Below are 20,756 nucleotides of genomic sequence, written 5' to 3'. Positions count from 1 at the left end.
TTCTCGACATCTTTTCGGGACTGGTTTGCGAAACTTTTTTTTAATGTTTTGGCAACTATTTCAGGATTGCTGTAAGAATTGTTTCGGAAATATTTAGGAAATGATCTTGAGAGAATTTCAGGATAATTCTGGCATCGTTTTTATTTTTATTATACTCAGCTGAGCAGAGCTCACAGAGTATATTAATTTTGTTCGCATAACGGTACCCCGTAACGGCATAAACTTATCGATATTCTATATATCAAAATGATCTGGGCGAAAAAAGAAATTCATTTAGCCATGCCCGTCCGTCTGTCCGTAAACACGATAACTTGAATAAATTTTGAGGTATCTTAATGCAATTTCGTATGTAAGTTCCTGAGCACTCATCTCAGATCTCTAATTAAAATGAACGAAATAGGACTAAAACCAAACCCACTTTTTCGATATCGAAAATTTTGAAAAACCGAAAAAGTGCGATAATTCCTTACCAAAGGCGTATACAGCGATGAAACTTGGTAGGTGGGTTGAACTTATAACGTAGAATAGAAAATTAGTAACATTTTGGACAATGGGCGTGGTACCGCCCACTTTTTAAAGAAGGTAATTTAAAAGTTTTGCAAGCTGTAATTGGGCAGTCGTTGAAGATATCATGATGAAATTTGGCAGGAACGTTACTCCTATTCTTATATGTGTGCTCAATAAAAATTGGCAAAATCGGATGACGAACACGCCCACTTAAAAAAAAAATATTTTAAAAGAAAATTTTAACAAAAAATTGAATATCTTTACAGTATATAAGTAAATTATGTCAGCATTCAACTCCAGTAATGATATGGTGCAACAAAATACAAAAATAAAAGAAAATTTTAAAATGGGCGTGGCTCCGCCCTTTTTCATTTAATTTGCTAAGAATACTTTTTAATGTAGACAGGAGGGTGCCGAGGAATCGGTTACTCACTTCCTCTGTGAGTGCCCAGCCTTCTCGAATTTTCGGTCCCGAGCTCTAGGCAACTATGTGTTTCCGGACTTAAGGGCGGTGTCAAACTGCCGCATCAAGGACATCAGTAGATTTATTGTTTTAACCAAGTGGTTTGAGTAAAACAATACGCAGGGTACATCAGCCAAAATATAATTGGTTCCAGGAGAAAGTCCATCAAAATGGCACCTAGAGCGCTACTTGGCAGCACAGCAACCAACCAACCAAACGTTTGTCAGAACGGATTTAAATGAAATTTGGCATACAAATAACCAACAGCCGCAAAGGATCGAGATAATTGTTGGGATTGTTCTCGACATCTTTTCGGGACGGTTTGCGAAACTTTTTTTTAATGTTTTGGCAACTATTTCAGGATTGCTGTAAGAATTGTTTCGGAAATATTTAGGAAATGATCTTGAGAGAATTTCAGGATAATTCTGGCATCGTTTTTATTTTTATTATACTCAGCTGAGCAGAGCTCACAGAGTATATTAATTTTGTTCGCATAACGGTACCCCGTAACGGCATAAACTTATCGAGATAGATATAGACTTCTATATATCAAAATGATCTGGGCGAAAAAAGAAATTCATTTAGCCATGCCCGTCCGTCTGTCCGTAAACACGATAACTTGAATAAATTTTGAGGTATCTTAATGCAATTTCGTATGTAAGTTCCTGAGCACTCATCTCAGATCTCTAATTAAAATGAACGAAATAGGACTAAAACCAAACCCACTTTTTCGATATCGAAAATTTTGAAAAACCGAAAAAGTGCGATAATTCCTTACCAAAGGCGTATACGGCGATGAAACTTGGTAGGTGGGTTGAACTTATAACGTAGAATAGAAAATTAGTAACATTTTGGACAATGGGCGTGGTACCGCCCACTTTTTAAAGAAGGTAATTTAAAAGTTTTGCAAGCTGTAATTGGGCAGTCGTTGAAGATATCATGATGAAATTTGGCAGGAACGTTACTCCTATTCTTAAATGTGTGCTCAATAAAAATTGGCAAAATCGGATGACGAACACGCCCACTTAAAAAAAAAATATTTTAAAAGAAAATTTTAACAAAAAATTGAATATCTTTACAGTATATAAGTAAATTATGTCAGCATTCAACTCCAGTAATGATATGGTGCAACAAAATACAAAAATAAAAGAAAATTTTAAAATGGGCGTGGCTCCGCCCTTTTTCATTTAATTTGCTAAGAATACTTTTTAATGTCATAAATCGAACAAAAATTTACCAATTCTTGTGAAATGTGATAAGCTTCTATGACGATAACTGTTTTCTGTGAAAATGGGCGAAATCGGTTGAAGACCAGTTTTTATACACAGTCGACCCTCTGTGCTTCCGCTCGGACGTTAACAAGATAACTTGAGCAAAAATCGATATATCTTTATTAAACTTGGTTCACGTACTTATCTGAACTCACCTTATCTTGGTATAAAAAATGGGCGAAATCCGACTATGACCACGCCTACTTTTCCGATATCGAAAATTGAGAAAAATTAAAAAAACAGCTGTCAAAGATAAACAATGCATTTCTTCAGTTTCTTAGTTTTTTTTTTTTTTTAGTCATAAGCCACCTTTTCATAGGCCGGGTCACATATATAAATAAATTAGCGGTACCCGACAGATGATGGTCTGGGTCACCCTGGTCCACATTTTGCTCGATATCTCGAAAACGCCTTCGCATATACAACTAAGGGCCACTCAATTTAAAACCCTCATTAACACCTTTCATTTGATGCCCATATCGTACAAACACATAATAGAGTCACCCCTGGTCCACCTTTATGGCGATATTCCCAAAAGGCGTCCACCTATAGAACTATGGCCCACTCCCTTTAAAATACTCTTTAATACTTTCCATTTGATATCCATGTCATAAAAACACAATCCAGGGTTACCCTAGGTTCATTTTCCTACACGTTGATTTTCCCTTATTTGACAAAGGTAAATCGTTCCAAAAAACGTCACCCTTGGTCTAAAACTTCGGACTCTTATCGGACTCATAATTAAGAGCGCTTCAAAAGTATTTCAGGGGTGATTTGAAAAAAAAAAATTATAAAGAAATGCGTTCTTTAACCAAATTTTCTTATTTAAAAAAATATTCACATAAAACGAATTGATAGCTGAAGAAAGTAGCAAAGGCAAGTTGCATGTATCCATGAAAAAGACAATTTTGTCTCCAAAGCTCTCAGCTGAGTATGTAATGTTCGGTTACACCCGAACTTAGCTTTCCTCACTTGCTTTTTGTATCGTTTTGGCAGTATTACGGGATATTTCCGAAATTATTTATTTTCGGAATAATTTAATGACCTAGCCGGTATTGCCTTAGGAATGGTAATAGGATTCTTTTGAGAACATTTTCGATTGTTTGTCAAACATATTTAGATGCATATCTTTCGCTTTTTCGTGACCAATTTCGAATTACATACTTCAGAGCCCGAATGGGTAAGAACTTTATTTGTTACAATATTCAGACCAAAGTTGAGCCGAACGGCCTTGTGCTATCAGACAAGTTGTTATTGCAACCGCACAAACCCTCCACGAAAGTTTAAGGGAGGTGTTGCTAATTTGAGTAGTTCTTTTTCAGTTATAAATCAGGTACGTTCTGTAACAGCGTTTTCTGATACCGGCCTAACGCCGCTGTTGAACGATCTACTTCCACTTAATTTGCTTATCTGATCTCGTAACTGTCGAAATTTTCCTGTACCCCCTTATATCTTGTAAATTACCTACAGATATTATCTCTGTTGATTTCCATATTTAATTTGGTATTGAATTAGGATGCCAGCATATCGATCTTGACCAACTACAATTTGGATTCATTTAGAATGTATAACCGGCAGATCACTGCCATTAGGTGATAGTAATGGAAAAATGTAGCATCAAACTTACTCTGAAGAAAATCCAAATGTGTTTGCACCACAGCCGTCGGATTTTTTTGATCAAAACGTGAACCCCACAGTGGATCACCGTCAATTTTTTCCTGCACATGTCTTTCAAGTTGAGTTGAAAATCCGCCACATTTTACCAATATCTGTTTAGTTGACATCATAATCGACAATGTTGACTTATCTACAAGGTCAAGGCCGCGATCAGCAGTTCGCCAAGCAGTCAGCAAAGATGTTTCCAACGCAAGGAAGTGTTGTTTAGCAATGAAAGCAATTATATATGTGCATACATATGTATATTTCAAGAAATTAGATTTATCGCTGTTTGTTTCAAAAAGTTGAAAATGTTGTAGTTAATTAACAAAAGCGCTTTCTTTAACAACGGACAGAAGCGCAGCTACTTACCAGCTTCTTTTAACTTACAGAGCTTTTGTTGGAGCGTTTAATTTTTTTAATGAATTTAAATGAACGCCACGTAATTCAATGCAAAAGAAATATTTCGGTTTTATAGGCAGCCTCTTTTTTAGCAACTTCTTATGACAATCATAAATCTAATCATTTCTTTTTAGTAAGATTAGTATTTGAATTTAACTTTGTTAGTTGAGTGGGTATTTATTTGCTCGTGCCAAAGATGACCTCGTGCTTTCTAGAATAAGAAAATAGCTTTTCAAGAGCACAATCTTCCGAGTTTTCACCTCCAAATACGTGTACATACTTACTTTAATTTCTTAGTTTATTTTCAGATTCATCTCTTTGCGTACGTGCAATATTAAATCAATCGATATTATGTGATCTTGTCCACAACAAAAAATGTGTGCAAATTTTACACAACCAAAATAACAAAGATAAACAACGAAACTTCCACGGTTGCCATCCCCCTTCGATTGTAACAACAATGGTCCTTGTTTCCGATTTTTCCGCGGGTACCTTTGTTTCTTTAGCGGCAGCAACACTCTTCAAGCATTCCGCGATTTACAACAAGATTGACTGAATTTTTGTATGTGTGCGTGTCGGGTATTTGACGCTTGGCCCGCGACTATCAAATAAAAAGCCATCAATCAACATTTGCATTGAGAAACCGTAGCGTTCGGGCGTGAATATGCCATCATCGGATGATGACTTTTTTTTACTTGCAACTACAGCAGTTTTATTAAATAATAAAAAAATTAATAAAAATTTTTATTAAATAATAATAAAGCCTTAAATTCCATAAAGCTGCTAAACATTGATAATTTTCAATAAATTTTAATATGAATTGCTGTTCTTCGCGCACTTGTTCATTTTGAATGTCGACACAAACTAAATACAACACTGCGTTTTGTCAATCACACCCCGCGACTATCAAATAAGCTAGCGTCAAATGAAAAAATCAAAAATATTTGATTTTCATCATGGCGGAATGATACAAGGTGGCAGCATGGTGACATACTTACAAACATAAATAAAAGTTCCATGTACTTTGTTTTTGTAAATTCGATGGACAAATGTCAAAATCGTACTGCGCCGGAAGTTGATGTATCAAATCAAATAAAAAAAGTTTATAATCAGCTGTTCCATGCTGCCACCTTGTATCGTTGCGCCATGATTTTCATCAACGTGTAGCCGACAACAAATACGTGTGTCACGAAGCCACCCGACTGCACTAACTCACACAAAATTCAGTCAATCTGGTTGTAAATCGCGGAAGGCTCTTCGAGGGTTATGAAAAGTGATACCGACATGCAGCCTTAAGGGCCAATTAAATTTCCTTAACCCTAACTCCATAGTCGTAACCATACCCATATCCATAACCATCTCCAATGTGATCGATTAATGGTGACTTAATCTAAAAATCGTATAAAAATGAAGAAAACGCAAAAAATTACAAACAAATTCCACAAAAATAAGTCTCTTCGTCATAACGTACCCAAAACAATGAATAAAAAATCTAAAAAAGTTATTAAATTCCCCAACTCAAATATTTTTAGGTTATGGATATGGCGAGAAACCAAAAATCAATTGGTTGGCTATGTTATGGTTATGGCGTTAGCGTCATGGTATGGCACAATTAATCGATTACATTGATTTCCATAAGGTAGGTTCGATCAGCTGTTTTATCTGGTTATGGTTTTACGGGTATAAGTCACGTTTAATTGGCCCTTTATACGGCAATGAATCCTGTAAGTTGCCGTTATATTTTCTTAAGATGATATGCGGACAGTCGTGCTACCTTTTCTCTGGTATGGTTGATTTTGTTTTTCCGAAACAGACTACAAAAAAAATTTATGAAATGTAGCAGAACGCAATCCGATTGGCTTGAATGAGCTTAAAGCCGGAGACATTGGTGCTTTATCGGTAACCGTATCGGTAACCTTATAACAGCTGATTCGACCAACCTTATGAGAATCAATGCAATCGATTATTGGTGCCGCTAAGGTTGTAACCGTATCGTAGCCAACCAATTGGGTTTTGGTTAACCGTCGTAACGATAAACAGCTGATTACGTTAGGGATACGACTACAGCGATACGACATACGGCACCAATGACTCCCGCTAAAAGCCAAATTAAACTTCCTTAACCCTAACGCCATAGTCGTAACCATACCCATATCCATAACCATTTCAATGTGATCGATTAATGGTGCCTTAACCTAAAAATCGTGATAATTTCATAAAAATTATGAAAACGCAAAAAATTACAAACATATTCCACAAAAAATAAGTATCTTAGTCATAACGTATCCAAAACAATGAAGAAAATCTAAAAAAAAGTTATTAAATTCACTAACTCAAATATTTTTAGGTTATGGATATGGCGAGAAACCAAAAACCAATTGATTGGCTTTGGCGTTAGCGTTATGGTATGTCACCATTAATCGATTACATTCCTTTCCATAAGGTAGGTTCGATCAGCTGATTTATCTGGTTATGGCTTTATGGTTATAAGTCACCATTAATTCGCCCTTTAAGGACATTTACGCTTGCACTAGGACTAAATCAACTTTGAAAATATGTGTCGGTACATTCAACTACTGTGTTAAAATCTACTTTGCATATTTGGTATTGCGTCATTGAATTAAATTTGTAACATAGTATGCGGTGAAAGGCACATGTGATCTTTCCTTTTTTTACTGAGATATTATTTTGCAAGAAGAAAGTGTAGTAATGTGGCCCTGAGCGATGTCAAAGTGAGTTTTATGATGAAAAACACTTGAAATTGCAAAGAGTATATGATGAAAATATATGATTCAGATATGTGGAGTTAGTTGAAATAAATGATTGAGATTTTTGAAGAGTTTAGCTTTTATATTGGCAGCCATATAGACACATTGTTCGGGGACTCATTACGCTTCATAAAATAAATATTAATCATAATGCCTTCAGAACATAATCGTGTCAGCGAAACGGAATCAAACGAAAACGTCGATGTAGCTCCGACTTATGTATTATCATCATCGTTAAATAGCGCTTAACCAGTGTTTAACGATAACTGACCCCAATTTAGAGTAACAAGGGAGGTCAGTGCAGGTTTCCCTCTTCCTCTGCTTCCAAACTGCGGTAGAGATTGAAATACATTCTTAACGGTAGTGTCTTCGTCCAATTGCATATCATGACATATCTGCTTAAGGTTCAAAGATCTACCTCCTTCCATACTCACCGCCAGCATCACGGACAAGACCAGAAATCTTCCGGCGAAATTTTTTCCCAATCATTGCAAGAGGCATCTCATCTTATCTCGACGCCAACAACTGCAGACCGGGAAACTTCCATGCATGCTGGTGTTTCGCCCATAATTGCTATTTTTTATTTCAAGTTCTCTTTAATTTAAATTTCTTACAACAAACAAATAGTTTAAATTCAAAAGTCAGGGGAAATGCGACTTTAAACATACACGAATTTGTGATTTGAAATCATGCATTGGTTGTGTGTCCCAGCGGGTTAGGGGGTCAGAATATACCCGCGGTAGATATGCCTGTCGTAAGAGGCGACTAAAATACCAGACGCAAGTTGTCAATCTCAACTAGCCGCAGCGAATCCTGTTTCACTAACAGACGAGGCTCTGGCGACCCCAAGCTCCCCATGGGACTTGGGAGTGGGGAGGGAGGGATGCCCTGAAGGTTTAATGTGGACATATAAATCGTTCCCGAGATGTTCGGGCTAGCACCTTAATGATGCTGTGTTATTGGAGCGTGCCGGATCTGTATCTGGCAAAGGACCATCAACTCGATAAAACTCCTCAAGGCCTTCGGGGAGTGTCCTTATCGCTACAACAACAACAATATCGGGAACGATTTGTTATGACCACATGCGACCTTCTAGGAAATCCTGCCCTCCCACTCCTCTAGATCCATGGGGGTCGCCAGAGCCTCGGCTGTTAATGAAACAGGATTCGCCACGTACAGGTGAGGTTGACAATGGGTTTGGAGAAGCTAAGTATTGCGCTGGCAACCTGAAAGGGCTGCGCTACACAACCCCTTGAACCTGGTATTTTAGTCCTCTTACGCAGGCATACCTACCGCGGGATAATCTAACCCCCTAACCCGCTGGGGGTCACGCATTGGTCTCCAGTATAAGCGCCATGACAATTTGCGTCGCAGTATCTCATGTTCACATTCACCACTACATAACACCAAAAATTTCAGAAAGGTACTTAGGCTTACTGTCACTCACTGAGGTGAGTGACTGCACTTATATCATACGTAATTATAAATTACACAGACCCATTATTGTGTTATAAGATTGAAGTAGTTTAGTTCGCTTTTTATTTAGCATAAACTTTGCAAAGCATTATGATTAAAAAATGCTTGGCAACCATAGAACCAACCACTTTTTCAATGGGTGCTTTAATTGTGCAAATTGGTAACAACAACGAACTAACATTGAACAATTTCTTGAACAGCTGATGTTAAGATTTCGATTTTCTTGTTTACATTTGCTTATTACTAAGTTTTTTATTTCTTCGTTATTGCTTTCCGGCACAATATACATATTAGCAAAGCTCAATTAATTCAAGCTGCTACTGCAAGTAGCTTTGTTGTTGCAAAAATCACGCATTTTCCATTGTTTTCGCTATCCGGCATCGTGACCTTGACATTCACACATAGGTACAAATTGTTTGTTTGGTTAGCTGGGTGCGTTTATTTGCTGGTAGTTGAGGAGATTTTAGTACGGTTAATCTATCGATAGTGCACCATTTCGATAAAACCTGTTTGCTATCGTTATAGCGATTATGAGCATGAGTGTAGCCAGGCCCCAGCAGGTTAAGGGGTTTAGAATATACCCGCGGCAGGTATGCCGAATTGCGTTGCGTATCGCAACGTTTTCAAGGGCTACCAGCGCGATTCGTAGTTCAAATGTCAACCTCACCTACCCGTGGCGAGGCTCTGACAGAAATATTGTTCTATTATAAAGCGACATGAGCTGAATGGGCCAAATAAACATTGGATACTCTATACCTAAATCGTTATAAATATCGATTTGTTACTATAGCCAAGACGAATGTCGTTCTAAAAGTTAGTGAATTCACCTACTGGTTATTTAATTGCCGATTATAAGTCTAATGCGAAAAGTTAAATTATATATTTGTATATTTTATTTATTTATTTATTTAAGACATCTAGAAAATATACATTTTCATACAGACTAAGTAGCATAAAAACATTAAATTAAAGATTAATTAATGATCCTATTTAATAAAAATTTAAATTTAGTTTTTGGTAGAGAGAAATCCACATCATGTGCACTTGAGTACAAATTAAATTCTCTTAATGCTCTTAAAATAGGAGAATTAAAGGAATACATTGTTCTAACTCGATCAATAAAAAAGATGTCATTACTCCTCAAGCTTCGGGCTGGGATATGAAATAAAATGCATTATAGCAAGGCGGAGGAATCAATAGTTCCACTAACTATGTCAGAAACAAAAGAAAGTCACAGAATGATTATTCTGGAGTATAGCAATTTTAAGTTAATTAGCTGGCATCTAGCAGTGTACGAAAGTAACGGATCTATGAACCCGATCGACCGAAGAGCGAATCGAATAAAGGATTTTTGAATTCGTTCAATTCTATTGATATGACAATCATAATAAGGTCTCCAGATAAACTTTGAACGTACCAAACTCGCATACAATAATTTCAGTGTATAAGGGTCCTTAAAATCTGAGCCAAAACGGTGAATAAATGCAAGCATTGAGTATGATTTAGCAATTATGTAATTTATATGACCAAGAAATAAGAAGTTGGAGTCAAAGACAACACCGAGATCCGAAATTTCTCTAAGGGAGCAAAGTTGAGAGTCCTCGATACAATATGAGGTGGGAATGGGAGAACGAGACTTTGAGAACGAAATATATTACACCAAGCTACAACGTTATTAAGATCCTCTTGTAACTTAACAGAGTCCAAGTGACCGGTGGAAGCCGTAAATATTTTCAGGTCATCAGCATATAACAGAAATCTTGAGTGTCGAAAGCAGCTTGATATGTCATTTATAAAAATAATAAAGAGAACCAGACACAAATACTACCCTGGGGAGCACCAGAGGAGGCAATAAAAGAACGTGATGAAGTATTGTCAACTTTTACTACACAGCTTCTAGATGAAAGATACGACCTTATACACGATAAAAAGATGGAGTGAAATCCCAAACTGGCTAGTTTGGATAATAAAAGCGAGTGACTAACTTTATCAAAAGCTTTCGAAAAGTCCGTATATATTGTGTCAACTTGACAACGGTTACCAAAAGCTGATAATCAGAATTCTGAAAATATAGCTAGATTTATTGTGGTAGATCTTCCTGGCAGGGAGCCATACTGATTAGGTGATATGAAGCTCTTAACGGCAAACCACATTTTCTGTTTAAGGATGTACTCAGATAATTTAGAAACCGTAGATAATTTATTTATTATATCTAAGTAAACACCGAACAACAACACATGAGGGTAGGTTTAGTAATGTTATACGCGAAATTTACCTAATTCGGAAAGAATTCTTCGTTAGCCACATGGTTCAATTACTCAATTGTTCTCTAATGACATCAGCGTTTCAACACTCCCGGATTTAAAAATCGGGATGAGCTGCTTTTACGAAGGAAGAAAAGCGGGCAATAATTCAATCCTCTTCAGCGAAAGTTGTAGTAGAAACGCATTTAAGTAGTATATTAGTAGTGATAACAATTGTGTTAATGCCAACAGCTTTCGGAGAAATTATTAATTTTCTACTCAAGACTTCGTGAAACTATGAAGGGTTATATCGCTTTTCTCAATATTTCATTAGTTGTTTGAAGAACGTCGTAAGTGAGAATTATAATGAAAAAACATACAATCTCAGAATTTGAATCAAAGCCGCCCTATCTTAGCATAAATTCGATATATTTTGACATTAGATAGGGCGCTTATGAAAAAAAATTTTGAGATAGGGTGCTTTTAAAACAAAAAATTCTGAGATAGAGCGGTCATTAACCTAACTCCGATATATGGCGCTTTTTAAACAAATCCTGAGATGGGGAGTTTTTGAAAAATACTTTGAGATAGGGCGAGTAAGAACTGGTAGCTAATGATAACTCCACTCAGCAGTTAAAAAAAAAAATGGCTCACTTTCTTAGAACATTACATTCAGGTCTTGACTTTGACAGAAGAGTTCAGCGGTCTTGCTACACAGGCACCTCGTTACCCATTTATTCTGAAACTTCGTGAAGCTCTTTTCCGTCTATGTATTAATGGAATCGATCCGTATTAACCGTTATTTTCGAGTATTCAATACATGTTTGCGCAGTCCGAATATTCCAAATATATAAATATTATTTCAAATATAAAAATTTTTTATCCACCCTGTCGGAAAATCAACAACACAAAATATTCCATAAATATTTAATATAGACAAATGTTCTGAAAGTACGGAATGAATATCTAAGTTAAAACGTTCAAGGAGTACAAAATTTCGTTATGGCATTTCTAGTATTCACAACATTTCGTTATGCCATTTCTACTATTTCCTAATGGCATTTTTACAGGAGTCGTTTTTCTAGTCGACTTTTTGACGTACAACCACGAATTTCAATTTTGGTTTGTTTCGATGTTTGTTGGCTTAAGGCCCAATTAATGGTGACTTATAACCATAAAACCATAACCAGATAAAACAGCTGATTGAACCTACCTTATGGAAATCAAATAATCGATTAATAGTGCCACACCATAACGCTAACGCCATAACCATACAATTGCCAACCAATTGATTTTTGGTGTCTCGCCATATTAGAGTTGTGCTTTTTCGTTCATTTCAGAGATTCGAATCTTTCGTTCTTTTTCTGATGAACGAACAAGTTGTTCTTTTTGTTCATCTGTTCTTTTTTTTTCAAGCAAATTTGATCACTGCTGCTCGCACCCGCGAAAAAAGCCAACAAGTATAGTTGGGGGTGTGTATGCAGCAATGCTTTGTGTAGGTATATTTAAATGAGTAATGAATAAATAAATTAATATATATATGTATAACTAACTTCAAAAAAAGTTACAAATTGCGGAAGATCCAGGAAATTGAAAGAGTACAGAAACAAATAGTGAATATGAACTTTTCAAATAAATGTAATAGTTAGTTTCTTACAACACATGTTTTTCATAAATAGTCCATACATATATTGTTGTAGCAGTGCCACACACAAAGATGACCACACATATCTTTAGTGTAAGTGGCATTATCGACATTCGTGCTCACTGTGAATTTCTGCGTATGTATGTATGAATTTACAATGTTCGCGAACGAGAAGAGAGAAAGAATAACATTAGATAAAACGAACTAAAAGAACAAATGAACTAAAAGAACAAAAAGAACCGAAATCGAAGATCTAGTTCACTTGTTCAGTTGAGAGACCCGGCCAATTAAACAAGTTCAGAACGAAACGACCCAACTCTACGCCATATCCATAACATAAAAATATTTGAGTTGGTGAATTTAATAACTTTTGTAGATTTTATTTATTGGTTTGGATACGTTATGAATAAGAGACTTATTTTTTGTATAATATTTTTGTAAGTTTTTGCGTTTTCTTCATTTTTATGAAATTTTCACGATTTTTAGGTTAAAGCACCATTAATCTATCACATTGGTGATGGATATGGGTATGGTTACGACTATGGCGTTAGGGTTAAGGAAGTAGTTTTCATAAAATTTCATTTGTTCAGCTACACTAGTAGATCGTGGTATGTTTAATAAATAAACCATTAAATCAGAAAAATAATTCTAAGGAATTACCTCTGTACTGATTTGGCAATTACAAATTGTTTTCCTCCTTCTACTGTTAATATTTTTTATCAGTTTGCAAAGAAATCAACAAGTTAATAGATAACAATTCGATTTTGGAGCATGATGGATACAATTGTCAAAAATCTTGTCAACCGATCAAGCCTTTTATAATTGAATCATAATTAACCCAAAATATCTGTGTCAATTTGAAAAAACAAACTAATTTGAGTTAGGATAATGTATCGCTGAAAAGCTAGCCATAATTTACCATTGTAACTTCCTATATTTTGTAGCAGCCATTTGGCGCTAGGGCTATGAGTAAGTAACACAGGGAGATCTGTACCGGATTTCTGTTATGAAGCCAGAATATCACTTTTATCCTAACCCGAATTAGGTTGTTTTTTTCAAATTGCCACAGATGTGTTCTTAAAAGGCTAAATAAACTTCCTTAACCCTAACGCCATAGTCGTAACCACACCCATATCCATAACCATAATGGCGATACATAGACCTTTATCTGAAAAGCTAGCCACAATTTACCATTGTAACTTCCTATATTTTGTAGCAGCCATTTGGCGCTAGGGCTATGAGTAAGTAACACAGGGAGATCTGTAACGGATTTCTGTTATGAAGCCAGAATATCACTTTTATCCTAACCCAAATAAGTTGTTTTTTTCAAATTGCCACAGATGTGTTATTAAAGGGCTAATTAAACTTCCTTAACCCTAACGCCATAGTCGTAACCACACCCATATCCATAACCATCTCCAATGTGATCGATTAATGGTGCCTTAACTTAAAATCATGAAAATTTCATAAAAATGAAGAAAACGAAAAAAATGACAAACATATTCCACAAAAAACAAGTCTCTTAGTCATAACGTATCCAAAACAATGAAAAAAATCTACAAAAAGTTATTAAATTCACCAACTCAAATATTTTTAGGTTATGGATATGGCGAAAAACTAAAAACCAATTGGTTGCCTATGGTATGGTTACGGCGTTACCGTTATGGTATGGCACTATTAATCGATTACATTGATTTCCATAACGTAGCTTCGATCAGCTGTTTTATCTGGGTATGGTTTTATGGTTATAGCATGGTTCAACTATATACAGGTTGGCTCATCTGTAAAGCAACAAAATATGTCTGTTCAAATTGTCAAAATCTGTGTATTGGTGTTCGTGCGAATGGTATGGAATGGAAACATAAAACTTAGTAGTTTTTGTATGTGTAAATAAAATGTTGCCAATGTGTTGGTTTCATTTTGAATTTGCCATCTCCTTTTGACAATCCCTTCGACCATGCAATGACATAAATAAAATCAGCTGATGAGATGAGCCAACCTGTACATAATTGAACCATGGGTTATAGCTGGAGACATTGGTGATTTATCGGTAACCGTATCGGTAACCTTATAACAGCTGATTCGACCAATCTTATGAGAATCACTGCAATCGATTATTGGTGCCACTAAGGTCGTAACCGTATCGTAGCCAACCAATTGGGTTTTGGTTTACCGTCGTAACGATAAACAGCTGATTACGTTAGGGATACGGATACAGCGATACGACATACGGCACCAATGACTCCAGCTTATAAGTCACCATTAGATGGCCTTTAAGTTGTTGAAGAATGTTTAATGTTAGAAAACACAGATTTTTTTTATTTGGCATTTATTTATGTATATTTCAATGTATGTGGTTATTTCTGTACTATGTATTGTTTATATGTATATGGAATATGGGTGTATGCAGTGTATGGTTATTTTACACTATTTGCATTCAATATAATATATATGTATATGGGGTATTCCATCCCATTTCGACCAATTTTGAACCCGACCCCTTTAGAATTGGCTGAAAGTTTTTCTCCTTTTTCTAGCTTGCGAAAGACGTTTTTCAGAAGTTTTTAAAATTTTTTCATCCAACTCAAAAAAAGTTATGTATTTAAAAAAAAAACACCGTTTTTATGTTCAAAATGCTTTTTCAAAAATTGACCGTTTGGGATCTTTTTTTTTTAAATTTGTTTTTAAATGTACTTTTCGGAAAAAATTCAAAAAAATTTTTTAAGTTTTTTTTTTTGTAATTTTTCAGTTTGTCGAGATTTTTCGAATTTCGACCTTTTTTTTCTCGCAAAAAACTTCAATGAATTCTGCAATCATCCCCACTAATCCCGGAGTGGGCCGAGAATTTTTATTTTTTTTTTTATTTAATTGAAAAAAAAACTTTAAAATGTTTTTGTATTTTTTCCGAAAAGTACATTTAAAAACATTTAAAAAAAAAAATGATCCCAAACGGTCAATTTTTGAAAAAGTTATAGCATTTGGAAAAAAAAAACACCGTTTTCCAACTCAAAATAAGTTTTAAATATTTTGAAAAAAACGGTGTTTTTTTCAAAATGCTATAACTTTTTCAAAAATTGACCGTTTGGGATCATTTTTTTTTTAAATATGTTTTTAAATGTACTTTTCGGAAAAAATACAAAAAAAATTTTAAAGTTTTTTTTTTCAATTAAGTAAAAAAAAAAAAAAATTCTCGGCCCACTCTGGGATTAGTGGGGATGATTGCAGAATTGATTGAAGTTTTTTATGAGAAAAAAAGGGCGAAATTCGAAAAATCAAAAATTACAAAAAAAAAAAACTTTAAAATTTTTTTTGAATTTTTTCCGAAAAGTACATTTAAAAACAAATTTAAAAAAAAAAAGATCCCAAACGGTCAATTTTTGAAAAAGTTATAGCATTTTGAAAACAAAAACGGTGTTTTTTTAATAATTCATAACTTTTTTTGAGTTGGATGAAAATTTTTTAAAAGCTTCTGAAAAACGTCTTTCGTAAGCTAGAAAAAGAAGAAAAACTGTCAGCCAATTCTAAAGGGGTCGGGTTCAAAATCGGTCGAAATGGGATGGAATACCCCATATATATAAATATGCGTGTATGATTAACTACTTATAAATTAATTTAGCAGCGATAGCGCACATTTTGAAGGTTTTGTAAACAAAAATAAAAAAACTTCAAACTGCAGCTGGTCATAAACAAATCTTTTGTAAACGAGTTGCACAATAGCAGCGAGACATGAAATATCTTTGTAACATCAAAATGCAGAAGTTAGCAATTTTTTTCTAAATCAGAAAATGAATCAGGTTGGTTCTGTTATTTTAACAAACAATATGCAATCGTGTGATTTTTTAAACCGCGGTTACAAAATATTCCTCCTAACTCATTCTTTATGAACAAATCTATTATGTACATATATATAATTCTTCATATGGTCGAAAATTAAGAATATATTAATACGCATATTTCTCTTATGTTTGTGGTATGTATGTTAAATTATGTATTTTATAACAAGCTTATCGATATTCATAAATTTTGAAAAATGTAGACAAATTAAAAAAAAATTTTGCGCAGATTATAAATTATTATTTTCTTTAAATAGTATGTGAAAAAAAAAAAAACAAAAACACTGATTACTTATTCTCAAATGTGAATAAAATACTTTGGGGTCAATTCATATTCGAAATTTAGTTATGCTTGGTTTTCATTAGATCAAAATGACTGACATCAAAAACTAATTCAAGTTGATCCGGTGGTCATTTTGGGTTAAAAGCGTTTTCTTTGTGTCACATTACTGACTCGAAGTCGATGAAGCAGTGCGTGTTCAAAACCCAAGCTAATTTTTTTTGTTAATTTATTTCACAACCCATTTCATTATTTCCAGTTGTTTTACACGCTTTAGCATTATCTATTTATCGGACAACAAATTGCCAACATGTTAGCAAATGAAATATGAATGTCAAATTTAGCATGCGATGGAGCAATAGCCATTTTCAATTATTGTTCAATTTAATTATCACTTTGTACTCAAAACAGACCGTAAACGGACTTGACGTTGGGTGGCAGGCGGTTTCATTGATATTGCCAAGTTTGTGTTCAAATTTGACCTAGCCAAAACCAAGTATCAATCGCATCTTTTTTTTTAGGTTCCAGTTTAAAACCTACTTTATTTCGAAGATGATACATCTACAGCTATGGAAACATAAATGGCACAAATGCCATTTTTCAAACATAAATTGATCGTAATGCAAAATGTGTGTGATATTTTCGGCGCCCTAATAATTGCCATTTTTTTTTTTATTTATTTATTTTTTTTATTTTTTTATTTTTTTTTTATTTTTTAATAATTGCCATTCATCATTGTTTAAGGGCCAATTAAACTTGCTTATACCGTGGTGTGATGGTAGCGTGCTCCGCCTATCACACCGTATGCCCTGGGTTCAACTCCCGGGCAAAGCAACATCAAAATTTTAGAAATAAGATTTTTCAATTAGAAGAAAATTTTTCTAAGCGGGGTCGCCCCTCGGCAGTGTTTGGCAATTACTCCGGGTGTATTTCTGCCATGAAAAGCTCTCAGTGAAAACTCATCTGCTTTGCAGATGCCGTTCGGAGTCGGCATAAAACATGTAGGTCCCGTCCGGCCAATTTGTAGGGAAAATCAAGAGGAGCACGACGCAAATTGGAAGAGAAGCTCGGCCTTAGATCTCTTCGGAGGTTATCGCGCCTTACATTTATTTTTTTTTTTTTATATGATTTTTTAATAATCGGGGATTGCCCATATTGCTTTTCTAAATGTATGAAAACATTTATTTGAAGCAATTTTTTTAATTTTATAATTTATTTAATAATTTGGGAAAAATTTAAACAACGTGACATCAGGACGGACAAGGCGACAGCTGTTTCGATTATACCTTGTAAATCTCTTCAAAGCCTTTTCTCCCGGGAGTGGGAGTCGAACTTGCTTAACCCTAACTCCATAAGGGTCAATTAATGTTGACTTATAACCATAAAACCATGGTATATGGTTGGCTCATCTGTACAAAAACAAAATATGTTAGGTCAGATTGTCAAAATCTGCGTGTTCGTGTTGGTGCGAATGGTATGGAATGGAAACATAAAATACACGACACGAACATTTCCGCGAACATTCCCGTTATGTCATGTTTCTGCGACCTTTTCTGTCGTGTATGGTGGTGTTTGCCAGTTCGCGCAAATGTTCGCCAAAAATCAAAATATTTTAATTTTTGGCGAACATTTGCGCGAACTGTTCGTGCGTGTATGGCGAAATAGCTCATAATCGTAGTAATTTCTGAACGGAACAGACGTGCGCGGAAAAGTAAAATGGACAATAAAAAATTTCTGAGTGAATTTATTGAAATGTATAAATCTTTGCCATCATTGTGGCAAGTAAAAAGAAAAGATTATTGTAATAGAATTAAAAAGAATAATGATTACCCTACAAGAATACTGACTATCATATGACTATGATCTGACTGTCAGCAATGTCAACCTAACGATCAGCGCCTCATACAAACTTTCTATCACGAACTTAAGGGGACTTGCGCAAATGTGATGTAAACAACTGTGTACGTGTGAGTTTTTGTCTCCTTCTTATACACCAACATGGCCTACTGATTAAGTATATAGCCGTACTGCTCACTCTCATTCCTTTTCCTAGATCAGTGATGACACTGTAACTATCAAAAAGTGTCATAAATGATAGTTTACTGTAGATATCAGGTTTGACTGTTATACTATCATAAATGACCATTGTTATATTCCGCCAAAAATGAAACAATGATTTTTGCTTTTTATTTACTTTATTTCATTACGTTTTTAATTTTGTACGTGATAAAAGCATACGTGTTTTTTATTTGTTTAAAATAAATAGTTTTATAAGAATTCGAGTTCAGAATGTTCAATTTAAATTTAGAAAATAACAAAACAACAGAAGAGCGCTTTCCTCATGCGGAAACACATTTAAAAATAAATCACCACTAACCACTATTATTTTTCGCGTATCAATTTTTTGTGTGCACCCCATACATTCCGACAGCTTTTGGTATTTTTTAATATTATTTTCGATTTTTGTTCTTTTAGCATGGAGTTTGAAATGCTCTCTTTTTCATTTTTTAAACTTATTTTTTATATGGTTTTCGTCGGTTCGAAATGGCTGAATTTAAAAAATAAATGAACAACCGTGATAATCATTTGATTGTCATATGACAGTCAGTAGTGACAACATGATTAAATCGGATAAACTGTTCTCGCATACATAAAATTCCGTTGAGAATCATGTATCTGTCTCACATGGATAATGGTATCTGCTGTATGTTCTTTTGTTCTGTACCAGGTGTCCGAAGCTTTCCCAGTTTGAGTCCTTTTTCATGATTATAGGCTGTCGTTGGGAACATGCGGACATGCGTGAGCGAACAAAGGAACACACATAAATTTGAGTATCAATGTTTACATCATCGCAGGATCAGCATTGTCAATTACAAGTGTGAGTGTTTAGTAAAACTATCAGCGTTTCTTGTAGGGTAATTGCCACAGCGAGCAATATTGCTGCAGCACAATTGTTGTCCGTATTCATCGCTGTCTGAAAGAGAACTAATGTTCGGCCAAAAGTTCGTATGGTGTATGGCCAAAGCTGCGAACAAGATTGCGGAATGTTCGCGGAAATGTTCGTGTCGTGTATTTGGCGCTTTAGCAGTTTTTGTATGTTGTAAGAAAATGTTGCCAATGTGTTGGTTTCATTTTAGCCAACTCAAAATCTCCTTTTGACAATCCCATCGACCATGCAATGAAATAAATAAAATCAGCTGATGAGATGAGCCATTCGTAAAACCATAACCAGATAAAACAGTTGATCGAACCTACTTAATGGAAATCAATGTAATCGATTAATAGTGCCATACCATGACGCTAACGCCATAATCATACCATAGTGATGTGCTACTTTTATGTATTTTAATAATGGTTATTTAAATTTTTTTTTGAAATATGGACTACTTCACGTTAGTTTTTTAAACGGTTTTATTTAGCTGGTTAGCTGGCTGCCACGAATTTTGCAATAGAAATTTAAGTAACTTCCCGATAAGCTACAAGCTTGAAACTTGGACTATAGTTCAGAGCCCGATGACAATGCAATAATAAAAAAAATTGCCGCTAAGTGGCGCAAGGATCGAGATATTCCTAAAAATCGTTTTTGTGGTCCGATTTAGTCCATATTTGGAACACATAATACATACAAGAATAGAAAGCGAACTATGAAAAAATAATCGCCGCTAGGTGGCGCAAGGATCGAGATTTTCAAAAAAATTGTATTTGTGGTCCGATTTAGTCCATATTTGGAACACGTAATACATACATGAATAGAAAGCGACCTATGAAAAAAATCGCCGCTAGGTGGCGCAAGGATCGATATATTAAAAAAAATCGTATTTGTGGTCCGATTTGGCTCATATTTGAAACACATAATACATACATGAATAGAAAGCGACCAATGATGTCCGATTTGGCTATTTGGAACAGATATTCCATACAGTCCAGTAGAAGTGACATCAAAATATTTTGGAGTTCGAGGAGGGACAAGCATACGTGGCGCAGAGTCGAGTAAAGTCTTTGGAAGTATTATGTATTGAGGACTTAGATTGTAACAAATTGTCAGGAAAGAGTCCTTGTAATAATCAGTCACTAAATGAACTAAATAGAATGAGAAATAATTGGCAATTAAATAAAGACTAAAAACTTGAAAATAAAATAATTTAAAAAAAAATTTAATTGTCTGATCAACGCCCTAGATTGATGAGGAGTATAATGACTAGTACCTAGGAC

General features: G+C 34.9%; 1 protein-coding gene and 1 long non-coding RNA gene across 14 annotated transcripts in view; one reads left to right on the top strand and one right to left on the bottom strand.

Annotated features, from left to right (window-relative positions):
- Positions 1 to 20,756, bottom strand: part of LOC137241191 (uncharacterized) — a 153,161-nt gene that overhangs the window by 12,415 nt on the left and 119,990 nt on the right. For 2 of the 10 annotated variants that reach the window (XM_067768517.1, XM_067768516.1), the window contains exon 8: positions 3,869 to 4,048. In XM_067768517.1, coding sequence (XP_067624618.1) covers positions 3,869 to 4,048 — 180 coding nt within the window. Of the gene's footprint in view, positions 1 to 3,868; positions 4,186 to 4,269; positions 4,528 to 4,579; positions 4,879 to 20,756 lie in introns of those variants that run through there. The other 8 variants (XM_067768518.1, XM_067768523.1, XM_067768524.1 and 5 more) reach the window with 8 other exon arrangements.
- LOC137241197 (uncharacterized) overlaps positions 1 to 20,756 on the top strand; it is a 119,003-nt gene that overhangs the window by 87,986 nt on the left and 10,261 nt on the right. The gene's annotated exons all lie outside the window — the stretch shown is intronic.

The sequence above is a fragment of the Eurosta solidaginis genome, chromosome 2, assembly GCF_040869045.1.
Source record: "Eurosta solidaginis isolate ZX-2024a chromosome 2, ASM4086904v1, whole genome shotgun sequence".
Taxonomy (NCBI): domain Eukaryota; kingdom Metazoa; phylum Arthropoda; class Insecta; order Diptera; family Tephritidae; genus Eurosta; species Eurosta solidaginis.
This window is presented reverse-complemented; position numbering and strand designations above follow the sequence as displayed.